The sequence below is a fragment of the Panicum virgatum genome, chromosome 5K (assembly GCF_016808335.1).
Source record: "Panicum virgatum strain AP13 chromosome 5K, P.virgatum_v5, whole genome shotgun sequence".
Lineage (NCBI taxonomy): Eukaryota > Viridiplantae > Streptophyta > Magnoliopsida > Poales > Poaceae > Panicum > Panicum virgatum.
This window is the reverse complement of record NC_053140.1, coordinates 32,979,981-32,997,218: the sequence shown is the minus strand read 5'-3', so window position 1 is coordinate 32,997,218 and position 17,238 is coordinate 32,979,981. Positions and strand designations below refer to the sequence as shown.

Genomic DNA, 17,238 nt, shown 5'->3' with positions numbered 1-17,238 from the left:
AGGGAGGGTGGCGGGGGAGCAGAGGAGGGAGGGCGGATTTTTGCCTGATTTTTGGAGGCGGACGCCTTATACATGTCCGCCTCGGTTAATCTATTTTGCGAGGCAGATTTTTCAACCACCTCGGTAAATAAGACAACTGCCTTGGTTAATGTATTTTGGGAGGCGGTTTTTTAACCTCCTCGGTTAATAAAAAATGACCGTCTCGGTTAATCGCATGCATTAACTGAGGCATTTTTTTAACGAGCCCACCTCCGAGGCCTTTTCAAAGCACCTTAGTTAATCAGTTTTTGTAGTAGTGTCTACCATGTCCCCTATTCTAAGCACAAGCTAGAGAAGTTCTTCACTTGGTGATGTGTTTTCATTTGGAACCCGCCTCTCATATTTATAGAGGGTAACCATGGTGCTTTCTGCCGGGGAATGAGGTGCTCTCAGTTGGAACCGATGTTAGGAGCCAATGAGGATGTGCCACGTCAAAGGGGAACGTCGGTGGTGAAAAAACCCAGTTGGCCGATTGGGCCGGTTGGTCGATCTGTGTTTGGCTCCGAACCAGCTCAACTTTGGCTGGGTGACTACTATGTGGGCCCACTTGACTAATCCACATGCAATGGCTCTTGTCTAAGTTAGTTGTGTTCAAACGTGATCCTTCCATGTGAAGTTGAACGGCACGCTCTGATTGGTCGATGTCTTTTGGCTTGGATTGAGGAGTGTGTTTTCATGCTCTTGAAGTGTGTTTTCTGCCTTATTACACCTGCATACAAATATTTACCAATACTTGTGAAAATGGTTAGTAATAAATCCGAGCCACTAGGTTGATGTTCACTGTATTTATGCAGGAATTGATGGCCTAAAATTGGTACTTGAGCGCCATCAATAGTGTGGCCAAATGTTCTATTCTTTAGCATGTTGTAGGCTTTAAACTCTCATTCTCATTAGGCTCCTCCTCCTCTTGCACCTCCTCGGGTTGCTCCACGGGTTCTTGTGACTTGGCTTGCTCGTCCTACTGCCCCTCTGGATCCCTTGCTTGTGTAACTCGGAGTCGGGGTGGATGAGCGATGTGAGCTCAAGCCTTCGTGAGAGAGGCCTAAGCTTGAGCAGTTCACCTTCTTGAGTATACCTGCAAATCTTCGCTTCATACCTACCATCACAGAGCACAAAACACACAACAAAACTCAAAACGGTCACGTGAGAGTTAGTAAAATCAAGGTCAGCCCTCTGAGAGTTAGTAGTCCTTGCGGGGCTTGATTCCCACTTGTAAAAACCGTCCTCGTGGGGATGAAGCTCCACAAAAACCATTCTTGTGGGCGAGGATGCACCACAAAATCGTTCTTGCGGGGTGACAGCACTACCACAAACACATTCTTGCAACAGTTCGGAAGGAAACACGAAGTGCAAATGAAATGGAAAGATAGGGAAAATAAATATTTTTTTTCTTGTGAAGTTGAAGAAGAACAAGAGAAAATGGAGCAAAGGGGGAAGAACACTAAGGGCACTCAGGTGCAGCTCGATTAGGGGGAGCACAAATGAGCCCTGTGCACCGGCTTTTGTAGAGGGGAGTGTTGACTGTCATTATTTCACATTTTGACCGTCAGCTTCTTAGAAATAAATTGAGCTTTGCACTATGTACTATTTATATTTTGTTTAATTCTAACGAGTTTCACAAGTTTTGGATGAGTTTTGATTTCAGGAGCAAAGTGTGCTAAAATTGGACGAAATTGGGTGGAAACCCAGGCCGGCCGGCCTGGCACCTCCACATACATGGCCATATCTTTGATCCAGGGGCAATATGACATGTCTACAATGCCTTCGAATCGAGGATTGGATGTCGGTCTGATCAAATGGACCAAAAGGCATTGGCATGGATCAAAAGGACCCATAACTCAGCTCGGATACGCCTTTTATGGGGCGAGGGAGGAAGAGGAGGGGCCGACATAGAAGGGGTGATGGAGATCGGGTGGGCATCAATGACACTTAAAGATGGCAACGGGGTGGGTTCGGTTTGGATATATGTGGGTTTCGGGTCTAGCGGGTTCGGGTTTGGGGATGATTTCTCATCCACAGTTTTTAGGTTCGGGCCCCGAAACCTATCGGGTTCGGTTTCAGGTTTGATTTTTCACCTGTGGATACCCAATGGTTCACCGTTTTGAATAAAAACTTATGTTTTATAGTATAGTTAATAATAAATTTGTTTATTTAAACTATCAAATTTATTGTAAATTGATTTATAAAATTATTTACTATTTATTCTCTCTTGTTTATACGTGTGAATGTTATATATATATATCATATATATGTTTATAGGAAGTAATTATTTCTCTTACTATATATTTTTTGAACGAACATTTCTCTTACTATATTGCCACATAAAATGGGTTTCACGTATCCAATCGGGTTTCAGGTATCCGCGGGTTCGGATTTGAGAAGGATTTTCACCCAAATTCATGTTCAGTTTGGATTCAAATTTCGGTTTTGGGTGCCCAGAGACTCCACCCGACCCATTACCATCCTTAATGGCACTGGGGTGGCCGGGGTGGGGGTCTTGATGGAAGGGAAACGGAAGAGAGAGGAGACAAGGGGACGCCTGCGGCACTTCTAGGGCCTTGAAGAAGGCGGGCGCAGTGAAGTGGGGAGGTCGTATGGCGCGGCCAATGGCTGGGAGGTGCGCATGGTTCAGAGGTGAGTGGCTGGAGGTGTGAGACGGGCCTGACTGGTGGGGCCCGTCTATTAGTGGGAGGGAGAGAGAGAGAAAGAGAGGGGTAGCATAGCGGGCGGGGAAGGTGAGTTGTGCTGGTATTTGCTTTCAAACACTTGTTGATTCTAAAATTATTTTAAGTGTTCTTTAAATTATTTAAAGGTAAAAATTTATTGGTAAAATTATTAAATCCTGAGAAATAAAATCTAAACCGACACCAAGTTGCTTACACTGATTCGCGATGGAATTTTGGGTGTTACAGAGATCCAACCTGTTTAGCCTTTAAAGAAGTGCCTTAGGGAGGATAGGACAAGTAAGCATAGTAATCTAAGAGAGAATTGCGAATTTGACACTTGAAAAATTAGCTCTTTCCAACGTTCATTTCTTAAATATATGATCCCAAGTCCATTTTTGTTTTGCTAAATTGACACTGCCGCCATCTTCTGTTAGCCATCAGCGTTAGAAATGGCGGGAACCACCCATCAGTTCCACCCATAGTCCACCCTCCCCTCCTTATCTCTCTTCCTTAACTTACACACTGGACCCACCGTTGATTTCACCTCCTACCTCCAACGCCTCTCTGCTGCATGCGACACTGTGCCAATCCGAGGCCGCGCAGGCCGCGCCGGTGGCCGCAACCGCTGCTCAGGCTCATCGTCCACCCCGGCGACCGAGAGGGTGAGGTGGTGACTGAGAGGATGCGGGTGGGGCTCCAGGAGGCACAGTGCCACCACCAAAAACGCCTCCCTCCACTCCTGCTCTGCTGAGGAGGCCCCATCGACGGATGACCGGCTCATCGGCTTCTACGTGCTGACGCTCATTCGGCGCCAACACACGATCGCACTCGAATGTGCAGAACGCAGCGACGCTCCTTGCAATGCCTCCGCGAGATCTGGTCAGACCGGTTTAGTAGGCCGGTCAGACCGGTTTCACCCGGGAGCCCGATGAAAATCCAACGAATGCTCGCCCGGGAGGGACCCTGTCAGGGTAAGCACACCTAGGCTCGGCAGGCCAGCTAGGGCGTCCTCAAAGGCCATGAAGATGAGAGAAGAACATCATATTGAGATTGGAAAAGAAAATGTAAAAAAGATAAAAATGTTTGTGTTTGATCGATTGGATACCCTAATCGGCCGTGACCCTTTATATATTATAGGGTGGGTGGATTTGCCCCGCAAGAAATCCTATTACAAGATCTAAATCTATTAAAAGTCCTAGTTGTACTCGGATTCTGCTTGGACCGGTCAGACCGGTCGGTCATGCCAGACCAGCTACAGCACCTAAATCGGTCAAACCGCTTGGTCAGACCGGTTGGTCTAGTCTGCTGCCAGTTTTGGTCGTCAACATATGCCCTCCGTGCCAAAGAACACTCTTCTGGACCAAAATTGTCTAAGGGTGATGAATACATCGGCCATTTTCTGTGCTAAGGGCGATAACAATTTATCGGCCGTATCTTGCTTCTTCTTCAAGCTGATGACGAAACAACTTGCTTAGTCCTCCATACTTGCTTCATGGTCGCCGACCTTGCTGGTACAACCTCCGCTTGCTGTTTCATCGACTCTTGCTTGCGTAAACGTTGCAACCTTCTTTTTTGAGTGTGAGATATGAGGGACACCACCTCGGCTGTAAGTATCTTGAATCTTGCTTCATGCTTTTCTCATCCTCCTTACTGCAGTATAAATCCTTTCTGACCAGATTATTGCTAGCAACAATTGGTCTTTGTGATGTACCACAATTTGGATATATAGGAGGATATTGAATAAAATAAGACTGCATATGTATCCAACTATAATCCATAGGCGTATAAGAACAAGAATTCGGCCAAAACCATGGAGCAACCAGTCCTCAATATTGCATAGTGGCACAATTACCTTGACATGGACGATGGTTCGATTGCTCACCAGAAGTTGATGTTGACTTCACATCTTTGACTTTGTTTGACCGTCTCCTTTGCTTTTGGGCAGCTCCTTCCTTCTCATATTTGGCCAAGAGTTCCTTGAAGCTCGGCATTGCTTTGCTCTTGTTACTGGGATTTTGAACAACACTCCTAGATGAACCGGTCAGACCGGTTTCTAGACCGGTCAGACCGGTCTTAGCCGAACTTAATTGTTGTTCAGCTATATCATTTAAAGCATGTTTAACATTAAAGGCAATTTGATCAATAGAACTAGCGGACATTTCTTCAATGATCGATTTTTCTTTGTCTAATGTCAAATTTGAATTTTTAGTCAATCGGCCATCTTTTTTGACACGATAAACTTGTTTAGTCACTTTATGTTTCTTTTTCTGCACATACCGATTTTTATGATTAAAACGGTCATTGTTAGCAGGTAGTGACTTTTTAATTACCGATTCCTTATATGTAATATAATCAGGACAAAAATATCTAGGAAGAAACCGCATATACGAATTATAAGATAATGGAGGATAAGAATAATGCTTATTAAAATAAAATTCCCATAGCACATGTAGAGGTGCTCCATATGATGAAAACGGCATTGATATGTGAGGATTGCTCCATTGCCGATTCTGTTTACGGAATTTTTGTTTTGAGGCAAATTTTGGTTGCTTGAAATTTTTAGACCGACTAGCATCATTGACATTAATTTTCCTTTTGGATTTAGCCGTAAGCTCTCTATGAATAGGCTTTTGCTTTTCCTTTTGATGCTTTTTACGGCCTTTGGCTTCAACTGTTTTTCAAACACCAATCTCGGGTTTTTTGGGCTTAACCATCTTAGGTTTTGAATTATTTGGCGAAACCCTAGACGAGGCGGTTAGACCGGTCGGAGAACCGGTCAGACCGGTTGCAGTATAACCGGCAACTTTGCCTTTGTTTTGTTGCCCCCCGAGCGTAGAAGTACTAGATTTAGTTTCTGTGCTCTTGCTAGGAAAATTTGGTTTGTCAATTTCGGCTTGGGACGGCCGAATTGTATCTTGACCAGCAACATCACAAGTTGGCAAATCATTGCAAGGATTATTAGTCGGCTTCTCAACGGCCGACTTTTGAATAACGGAAATTGGATCTACACTCTTCTTTTTGTTAATTAGCTCATCCACAAAACTAAGCAAACTAGTTATAAAGCTAACCGCGGACTTAAGTGTTTTCGTAGATCGAACATACTATACTTGTTGATGGCTGATATCTTCATCATGATGACGCCTTGTTTCGTTACCCGATAACAGTGAGTATGCATATTTATGTTGATGCCCTTGCATAGGTCTTCAAGCAATCCTTCAAGCGCCATCATGTCACTGAAGTTTGATAGATCGGCCATAATGGCCAGATTCTCGTATCCAGCGGAGTCGCCAAAAATATGTTGACGCCGATTCGGGGCCAACACACGATCGCACTCGAACGTGCAGCACGCAGCGACGCTCCTTGCAGCGCCTCCGCGAGATCCGGTCAGACCGGTTTAGTAGGCCGGTCAGACCGGTTTCGCCGGCGAGCCCGACGAAGATCCAACGAACGCTCGCCCTGGAGGGACCCGTCAGGGCAAGCGCACCTTAGGTTGCCCTAGGCTCGGCAAGCCAGCTAGGGCGTCCTCAAACGCCATGGAGACGAGAGAAGAACAACATATTGAGATTGGAAAAGAAAAGGTAAAAAAGATAAAAAGATTTGTGTTTGAACGATTGGATACCCTAATCGGCCGTGACCCTTTATATTTATAGGGTGTGGACTTGCCCCGTAAGAAATCCTATTACAAGATCTAAATCTATTAAAAGCTCTAGTTGTACTCGGACTCTACTTGGACCAGTCAGACCGGTCGGTCATACCAGACTAGCTATAGCACCTAGACCAGTCAGACTGTTTGGTCAGACCGGTTGATCTAGTCTACTGCCAATTTTAGTCGTCAACACTAGGTTCCCGTTCTGCACCGTAACTACTATTGAGCCCTAGTGTCGCCAGCACGTGACCCTTTGATGCGGGAATCTTTTCTTTGATGCATCATGGTGAAATGCTTGGAGCTGCAGATTAGGCTGATCTGACCTTTGGAACTCCTGTCCAACTGACGGGTGGGTCCCGCCATTTCTAACGATGATGGCTAACAAAAGGCGACGGCAGTTTCAGATTGAGAACAAAAACTGGACTTGGAGTCATATAGGTAAGAAATGAACATTGAGTGTCAAATAGACAAGGACTATTTTTCAAGTATCAAATTGGAAATTCTCTCGTATTCTAAACCTTAGGGAGCATTGTAGTGGAAGAATAAATCCCAAAATAAGTCATCTAATCTTTGAAGTTCTTAGTTGAAGTTGACGTCATTCCCAGGTTGAGAAATAACCAAATTTGATTTTTGCATTTATATTCAACAAATCAAACCACCGGAATTCAGTCATATATTTGCGGCCGGCCGTGGTGCAGCCATCAGGATATATTTTGAGTGCATACGCCATGCTAACACGTCGTGTAGTTGACAGATGAACATGTAGGTGGAAACTTATCTAAACAGAAATAATGAAAAGTGGTATGTGGCCAAGCTGAATAATTTTTAGGTGGACGTTTAGTTTAGAACCAAATGGCACTAGGCAACAAACTCAACGACGGCTGGTGGACAATGTCAAATTAATGTAAGTTTGGCCTGTTCGTTACTCATTTCTTGAATGCGGAGATTTAACAAGTGGCGACTCCTTGTCTCGTTGTGCTATTCTGGACAAGAAAAGCATCCTGCGTAGCTCGTATCTTGAAACATAAGAATGAGTGATCGGCCGGCCGGCCGGCCGGCAGGCCAGTATCATTTTTATGACACCGCTTCATACAAATTTAAAAACTAGACCTAGAAGTACACAAACTTCAGAGGAGGTGAAAAAATCATTATGATGATTCCACTCTAGATTTTAGCTTGCCGAGAGATTGTTATACCTAAATCCCAAAATAATAACATTTATGTATACACGTACAGTTGTGCGAGTACTATGGATATGAATGTCCTTAAGAACAACCTTGCAAGAAGAACCTCATACGAAATGTGAACATTTCATAAAGTTCTTTTAGACCAAAATTTCAAAAAAGTTCACAAAGAATGGAATAAATTCACACACACGGCAGTGCAAGAACCATTCTCCTTCAAATAAAATTATAAGGAGTGCATTCTTCTTCCCCAACGTGAAAGCATGGCGTATGATCATCTACCATTGGAAACACCACTAAATACTTCACCATCACCTCCAAGTGACGCTTCCCACTCGATTGAGGTCAGATGGATTTGAGAAAGAGTTGGCATAATGTCCCTCATTTCAGGCCGGTTCATCGGATCCTCGCTTAGGCACCACATCGAAATGTTTGCCATCTATAAAACCGACGAAGGAAAGATACCATTAACCGAGATGTTTCAATCAAATAGCAGGTATACACATTTGCCTTTCACTAACCTTGCACACTTCTTCAATGGGGTAGTTATCCTTCAAGTTGGGATCTATAATTGTCTCCAATGAACTCTCTAGATCTTCTGATTTGAAGGCTTTCCTCATCTGTGGACAGAATGACATATATTTATCGTTTCTATTGGATTATTGATATTAACCTTGCTGAAAATCAGTAAGCAAACCACAAAAATGAATAACACCAGACGTTAAGTGTTTTCATGGGCTCTTACAATGGAGATTAGTGACTTCATCTTATTGTTTTCTTTATTATCCCGTATAAGGGCACGGAGTCCAGTGATGAGCTCTGCAATAACTACTCCAAATGCGTATACGTCAGACTTGGTAGTCATGTGAAGTTCAAGAACTGATCTGCAGCATTATATTCATACGTGTGAGTACTACATATGAAATTGCATCAGTTGGTTGAAGCGCTCATCAAATTCAAAAGAAAACTAACTCAGGCGGAAGGTAGCCTGGTGTTCCAACTAAACGAGTCGCCACACATTCTTCTTCATCGCTGCGCTGAACGAGCTTCACTAGCCCGAAATCTGCAACCTGTTAAACAGGTAATAATAAGCTAGTAATATCTGAGCAGGTACACTAAAATTTGATGGTTCAAAAGGAACTCACTTTAGCTCTTAATCCATTATCGAGCAGAATGTTACTAGTTTTGATGTCACGATGCACATAGCAGGCCTTTGTATGGTCATGGATATACTCAATACCTCGTGCTGCATCCAATGCTATCTGTGTTCTTGCAGTCCACGAAAGAGGCTGGTGACCTAAAAGAAATTATCATGAAAGCAAGTTTGTTTCTGTTTAAACTCAATGACATGCACTGGTTCATATAATACAAGAACTTCCTGATTCCAAAATATTTATAAGAATGGACATTGTTTGCAATTTCAAATAATTCTGGTCTCTAGTTTATTGGGTAATGCATTTATGGAACCTAACAAACAAAAAAATTAAAATTAAAATCTTAAGGAAAAATTATCTAGATGGCATACATAAATATCCATAAAGACATTGAGTGCCAAAATTATATTAGTTTAAATTCTATTTACTGGAGGGAGCACTGCTTAAACTTGACACAACTCCATCACTGTCTTTCTGTTGCATACCTTTCAGCAATGGATCGTGTAGATGATCATTGAGTGAACCATTCTGGACATATTCGTACACAAGGTACAGGTGGTCATCCCCAGCAGCATAACCAATCAACTCAACCTTTGTGTAATTGAAGTGTTAGCAAAGTTTGTATTTATAAGTAAATGATCATCACACAAAGATATCCTATACCTCCTAGGTCCTATGAATTAACTACATACCACGTTTATATGATGCACTTTGCACAGAACTTTTAGCTCTGCAAAGAACTCCTTTGATTTGCTTGCTTTCATCTTCTTAACTGCAATTTCCTGCAATCAAAGTCACACATCAGGATCTTTTTGCTTCATGTATACAATAGCCCGCATCGGATTATAGAGATAATCTTACATGTGCTCCTATGAAACCAAGGTAAACACTCCCATATCCTCCCTCACCAATCTTTCTTTTGTCATCGAAATTTGCAGTAGCATCTCCAACTACTTTCAAGCTGAAAATCACAGGCCTCTCTGTTTGGAATGGATCAATATCTGCAAACAATCAATTCAGAGTAATGAGATATGTATGTTTAGCTAAATATTTATGAGCAGAGTAAGGTAGCACACTAGACCTGTTATTCTCATGGAAGGAAAGAAACGGCTCTCCAGAGCAGCAATGCTTGTGTTGCTGGGAGCTCTCTCCATTTTAATCTCCGGTACTTCAACATTGAGCTGAGAAGACCTCCTTTTGATGCGAAGGATGACAGTGAACACACAGAGGAGCAGTATTGCAGCTGATATGGATGCTGCTATGATGATTGACAAACTACCAATCTCTAAAAGTGATCAAAATCAAGAAAAGAGAAGACAAAATGTTAGCTTTGAGTTATCAATGTGGCCGAAAATAGCACTTATTGATAGAAGAAAGAAAATTAAATTTCACAGAAAAGAATCATCTGCTTCTCATATTATACGAAATGTAGAATGCCGATGGTACAAATATCTTGCAGCAAAAGCTGTGTGAACAAGTCGAAGTAATTTACAAAAAGTTAAGTATGAAAAGATTTAGTTGGGAATAATCATTGACTCACTTTTCTTAGAAGAACCAGTAACTCCCATCGGGATAAACAAGATCCACCCTGGTTTGATGAAATCAGGATTCGTTACACTTGGATTCAAGTTTAAGATATCTTGTGAACTTGATCTGAACAAGCTTGCAATAGTGCTCAGGGTATCTTCCTCCTGCACTGCATAGGACAAGACTCCATCTGATGCTGTTGAGGAACACCCACATGGAAGGTGAACCGTAATCGTCTCATTTGTATTCAGTACCTTGTCGTCACCAATATCCATTGCAACCCCACTAAAATTGTTGATCTTGATAGTGTCGGGTGTATTACCCTGCTCCACTTTGTATTGAGTGTCATGAAAAAAAGCAGTCAGGGTGTCGTTGATAGCCTCACACATGCATGATACACCCACCAACAGGTCCTCTGAACCAGAGTGTCGCTTGATCGGCCGAGTGAGAGATGAATTCCCACTGAAGACAGAGACTATCTCTGACAAGTTACGTCCTTCAGGAGTGACATAGAGGAATGAGTTGCATGAAGGGTTGATGGCCACAGCATTGCAGTACATGGGTTGCCATTCTGCAGTTGATGCTATACTTCGCCTATCAATCAAAGAAGCGCTGGTATGGTGGTGTTGCAGAAACAAGGTGAGGAAGAACAGGGAACCAAGTTTGGCCATGGTGAGCAAGCGGAGAGGCAAATGAAATTTGGTTAGAAAGGATGTTTATTTGTAGCACAAACGTGTCTTGCAGTGCTTGTACGATACCTTGGACTTCCTGGGATGTCAATTGCCTGGCACAGCCAGTTAGCTGCCACTGTTGTTCCTTGTTAAATCCGCTTCCCTGAACCTCTACATGATTTGGAGCATTGGAAAATGACATTATAGTGTATTTAAGCTTTCACAATGTCCACCAACTCTAGTCCAATACTAAACAAATTGGCCAACTAGCTGCAGACCTCATGGACTATGAAGGAGTCAAAGCTTGTCTCTTGCTTCCAACATCTGGCATGTTTTGCATGGTTTAGAGTTAATTATTATACTTCTAAACCCGAAAAACATAATAAAGAACTGAAAAGGACAGCATGACATAGGCTGTTTGCTAAGGGAAACTGAAACAGCATGTTGACTATTCATTTGTTCAATCCAACACGGATGGATACAGATGAAAATGTGCTATTAGTATTTCTCACTAATACTGCAGCAGAGTATTAACGTATAGCATTACTGCACAAATAACAATACATATAAAATCAGCAAGGAATATCCATCAATGTAAAATAGAAAGTACTGTGTTTGTGATCTTGTACTAAGTTCATACTCCAGCATATATAATTGATTTCACCATTAGCCAAACAAATGCAACGACAGAGCTATAAAATGGTAGAGATGCTGTACTTCTAAGGGTATCATTTGACATGTACTATATCCAGTTGTCTTCCTCATAAGGGAATTAAAACTATTAGTGCTGTGTGCTGGGACACGCAAACAAAATTTAACAATAGTCTACTTTAACTTTACCCCTGTTTAACAGAGGGAAATTTCTCCAGGATTCTTTTCAGCATGATAACAGAAACAAAGAAAACAATCAACAGCTTCTTTAAATGGACGTGTCCATCATTGCTGCCTGGAATATATTGAAACAAAGAAATAACCTTACATTTGAAAATAAGCAACCAAGCCTCTCTTCATGGAAGTACCGATTTGTAGAAGATGCTACTCTGCAGGCTCAGAGCAGCTCTAGTGCGTATCTTTGTATTAAGAGAGAAAGAATGGTCCAATTATAGAATAAACGCTCCTCACCTTGGACCAGCCATGAGGAACGTACTTGTTCTAAGAAAAGAGATTTACATACACACTTAAACAAAGGACCAGACCAACGAGACTGACAAACATTAAACTTGGGGCACACCCAGCTCGAGGCATAATGTAGAAAACCCCTTAGCCCTAGCGAATTGCCAAACGTGAGCATCTTTAATGGCCTGAACTGCAGCTTGCAGATTTGGAGCCGACCCCTCGAAGAGACAGGCGTTCCTATATATAAGGTCCAGGACCCAAGTACGCATAAAGAGTTAAATCCCTTTCTGGGCTGTTTCTGTATCTTCTTCTCCGCTTTTTTCCACCAGTCAGCAAAAGTGACATTCCTGGTGGGAGTTAGTCTTGTCAAGTTTAGGGGCTGCAGAATGGCACCCCAGAACTGTCTTGCAAAAGCACAAGTAGTGAGGATGTGCTGGACTGTTTCTTCTTCCTAATCACAGAGCGGGCAATGCTCCGGATGTGAAAGACCTCCTTTTGCAATCGATATGCAGTTCAGCAATGATTCTGACACTAAAAAAATCTGTTGATCTATGACGAACAAATTTCGTCATAAAGCACTGAAAAACCATCATAAAACTATCTCTATGACGATCTCAAATGCCGTCATATATTGAGCATCACAGATTGCTTGATCCATGACGTTTTGAAACCTTCACAAAATTTCCCTGGAGTATGAACGTAGTATCAATGACGAAAATAAACGTCACAAATGGTTGCTGACAGAGACATTGACATGGCTGCTGACAGAGATGCTGACGTGGCTTCTGACTAGCTGTGGGACCGAAGCCGGCGACCAGAGGGGGGTGAATGGGAGCCGATCAAAATTTCTTAGAAATTCAAATCGTCGGCCTATATCCCAAAACCACCGCAAACCCTCGAACCTAGGTCAGCGAGAATAGCTATGAACCAGCTATCTCAAAGCAAAAGACCCGGGTTGCAAAGCGGAAGCAAACGCGAGAAAAACTTCTCAAATCGCAGCACTGCCTAAACAGATCGGTCTGACCGGTCGGGCAATTCAAACCCTGACTGACCGGTCTGACCGGTCTCGCCCACCGGTCTGACCGGTCTCGTCCAGAAAACCCGCAAACAAACCTTCAAACCGCAGATTTTGAGCAAACGAGGTCCAAATCCAACCAAACTTGGTGGAAAGCTCCGTACTTATCCCGTGAACATATCCCCAGAAGATTTCGCTCAAAAGATTCACGAATCAAGAGAAATCGAGGAGAGATCAAAGAGGATTGGAGTTTTCTCAAGAACACAAAATCGCCAATTCGTGAGAACCTATGATTCCAGGGGGTTTAGCACTAGGCCATAAGCATAGGAATCATTCCAAAGAGTTCATCAAACCATGAAATCAAGGGCTCGATTCCTCTAAACACGAATCATCCAAAAGAGAGGAAATCAAGACCAAAACGCAAAGGAGAAGGGAGAGGACGAGTACTCAGCACACAAAGGTGAAACTCAACAGGATTTCATTCATAAATTTCGGAGGAATTCACCTATACAAAGCTAGAGCCATCCGCCCATCATCCACCCTCTAGAATTGAGAGATTAGCTATATCTAACCCTCTTTTGCGTTGGAGTCCTTGGCCCTAACTTGGAGCAGGGGCTGGGAGAAGGAAAAATTCAGAGGAAACAAAAGACTCAAGAGAGTCCACCAGCCACGGGCTGGTGGGGGTATTTATACTCGACTGCTGCGGTCAGACCGGTCAGACCGGTCAGGGGACCGGCCAGACCGGTCGGGCAGCAGCACCCCGCTGTACAGCCTCGATCGACGGCGGAGCTCCTTTTTTCGACTCGAAGTCTTTGCTGCGATGCTGCCACGTCGACGAAGATCCGGTCCGCAGTTTTGGAGGGTCCGCGAAACCCGAGTAGGTGGCCGGTTTTGAGAAAATCGCCAAAACCTCACACGCGGGAAGATTTCCGCCTCCACGCCGTGGCCCTAGACGCCGTTGCCGCCTCGGCCTTCTGACGGCCCTAGACGCCGCCCGACGCCCGTCACCTCCTCGCCCGCAGCGAGGCCCTAGACGCCGTCGACGCCCGTCGCCTCCGTCAGTCCCGAGACCGACGCCCGTGCCTCCACGACTTGGCGTCTTCAACCGCCGTCCGCCTCCTTGGTTTTGTGGCGCAAACCAAGAAACCCGCCTTCCGTCGCCGCTTGCGCCCTCGATCCAGGAATGGACGCCACAGCTGCCGCCCGGTCCGAGCTCCGGTCCCGGCTGCCCTTCACCGCACAGTCCATCGGCCACATCACCTCCACGGCAGCTCCCCGCCGACACTCGACGCCCGTGTACCTGCAATCCAAAGACCAAGCGCACGATCACACCGCACGGTTGACAATTCACTCATCACAAGCAGGATAGAGTACTCAGCATTCCTCAATCTCCCCCTTGATGAGTACATTGTCAACACACCACAAACGAACCAAGAGAAGTGAAACCAGAAGAGAACAAAGAAGCACAAGCAAGTGACAAAAGGCTCAGAAAGGCAGGAACAGTCACTTACTCAAGCAAAATCGATCCCCTAAGACAAGGGCAACGGCTCGACGCAATCGATCAAAAGCCAAAACATAACTCCTCAAAGACAGAGGTAACGCTCGACGCAGTCATGCAAGAAGCAGAGGAAAACCAGGAGCCAAGAACAAAGCAGAAACTCCCCAAGCAAAGCTTTTCCCTCTCACGAGTGCAAATCTCCCAAAATGATGCACTCTCGAAGCCCTGTGCACAACAAGTTTTTCAAAAATCAAACAAGTCTCCCCCTTGTTCGATCACTTCTCTCAAAATTCTCCCCCTTGTTGGCACATGCACACATCGAGCCTAAAAAGACCTAAAGCTCCCCCTGAAGCTGAGACTCCCCCTGAACAGATGCTATGCAATGAATGCAATGCAGGAGGTGTAAGTGAAAGCATTCAGGGATACAAGGATATGAGCAACATCTAGTCACAAGCACGTGTGCATCCATAAACAAGACCTGCATCTAGCTCAACAGGATATATCAAATCAGTCTAGAGCTAGGCAAGTTCAGTTTAGGAGAAATAAAACCATCACCCATGATCTAGCACTAACAAGTAGGAAATGAAAATCAGTGCTACTCATACTCATACAGGTGAGCCAAATCAGCCAAAACAAGTTGCCAACATTCATTTTTCAATCAAATTTATAGCAAACAATTCTTAGTGCCAGGGGTTGAAAGCTTGTCATGCTTTACTTAACAACGAGGCCAAGCCTATGCCAAAAGACAATCAGAAGCTTAAGGCACTCATTTCAGTCATGCACAGCCTTGCCCGGGTTCTCACAAGTGCAAAGTGAGCCGTCCCGAAAGCTCGATCAGTGCGACAAGCAATCCCACCTGGATCTTTTCAAATCATTTCAAGAACAGTTCAAGTAATTTTATCAGATTTAAATCAGTTCAAGTATGAATTGCTGAACGAAAAGCCACACTAGCATGAATAAGATAGCAAAGCATATCAACACGCCCTAACATGCTAGTAGCCAAGACAGGGTGATCATGTTTTCAGATTTTCAAATTAAAATAGCTTAACTCAGTTGATGTCATATACACAATGGAGCAAGCTATATATGATCAAGTTTATCAACTCACACTAGCAGGCACTAGAAGATCATAGCAATGTATACAAGAATGCTAGTGCAAGTGAGGCAATGCAAAATACAAACATGTACAATGAATATGCACAATGCAACTACCAAACCTAGAAAATAAAAAGAAACAAAATAAAATCTACAAAGCTAACCAAAGAAAAGTCAGCAATCAAAAGGGGTAACAAACCCCAAGCTCCCCTCGCAAGCGAGCAAAGGTGTCCTGCTCTAGCGGTTTGGTGAGGATATCTGCGGTTTGCCTCTCTGAAGGGACATGGATCAGGTCTATGTGTCCTCTCTCATGGTTGTCTCGCAGGAAATGGAATCAGATGTCTATGTGTTTGGTTCTGGAGTGTAGGACAGGGTTCTTTGCAATGCTAATGGCTGACATGTTGTCTACAAAGATGGGAACCCTACCGAAACTCAAGTCATAATCCTGCAAGGTTTGTTTCATCCAAAGTATCTGGGAGCAGCGGCAACATACTCAGCTTCAGTGGAAGAAAGCGCTACGCTAGCCTGCTTGTGAGAGGACCAAGACACCAAAGATGTACCGATAAATTGACAAGTGCCGGATGTCGACTTGCGATCCAACCGACACCCACCGAAATCGGCATCAGAAAAGCCCACCAAAACCAGAGAAGAATCCGCAGAATACCAAAGACCAAATTCAGGGGTGAATTTCAGATACCTAAATATGCGTTTCACCACCTGCCTGTGGGAGGTGCACGGCGAAGCCTGATACCGTGCGCAGAGGCAGACGCCGAACTGGATGTCCGGTCGCGTCGCCATCAGGTACAGGAGAGAGCCGATCATGCTCCTATACTCCTTCTGGTCCACCGTCTCGCCGTCCAATTCCTCATCAAGCGCCGTCGATGTGCTGATCGGAGTCGGCTGAGGAGACAGGTCGCTCATGTCGAACTTCCGCAGCAAGTCTCTAGTGTACCTGGCTTGATGGACAAAAGTGCCCTGAGGAGTTTGCTTGATCTGCAGCCCGAGGAAGAACTGCAACTCACCCATCATGCTCATCTTGAACTCCCTGGACATCTGCTCAGAAAACTTGGAGACAAGAGCGTGAGAAGAGCCACCAAAAATAATATCATCCACGTATATCTGAACTAAAAGAAAATCAGTGCCAGATCGCATGAGGAACAAAGTTTTATCAACACATCCCATTTTAAAGCCCTGAGCCAGCAAAAAGGTTTTCAATCTATCATACCAAGCTCTAGGTGCCTGTTTCAAACCGCAAAGAACTTTCTGAAGTTTATAAACGCGGTTTGGAAACTTGAGATTTTCGAAACCAGGGGGTTGCTTAACATAAACCTCTTCTTCGATAAAACCATTCAAGAAGGCAGATTTAACATCCATTTGGAAAATCTTAAAACCCTTGGAAGCAGCAAATGCAAGAAAGATTCGAATAGCTTCCAAACGAGCAACAGGGGCAAAAGTTTCCTCAAAATCAATACCCTCTTTTTGGCAAAACCCCTGGGCAACAAGACGAGCCTTGTTCCGAACAACCAAACCATCCTCACCCTGCTTGTTTTTGAAAACCCACTTCGTTCCGATGGGATTACAAGCAGGTGGAGGCTCGACCAAAACCCAAACTTGGTTTCTTTCAAAA

General features: G+C 44.0%; 1 protein-coding gene across 1 annotated transcript; it reads right to left on the bottom strand.

The window, feature by feature from the left end:
• Window positions 1-7,521: 7,521 nt before the first annotated feature.
• Window positions 7,522-11,214, bottom strand: LOC120710638 (lysM domain receptor-like kinase 3). Its single transcript, XM_039996261.1, has 10 exons — window positions 10,230-11,214; window positions 9,771-9,974; window positions 9,551-9,690; window positions 9,382-9,471; window positions 9,175-9,280; window positions 8,681-8,832; window positions 8,508-8,605; window positions 8,281-8,419; window positions 8,057-8,155; window positions 7,522-7,974 (listed from the first exon to the last, which is right to left on the bottom strand). Exons 1-10 carry the CDS (start codon window positions 10,885-10,887, stop codon window positions 7,810-7,812), a joined length of 1,851 nt encoding a protein of 616 aa, XP_039852195.1. The 5' UTR covers window positions 10,888-11,214; the 3' UTR covers window positions 7,522-7,809.
• Window positions 11,215-17,238: the final 6,024 nt, after the last annotated feature.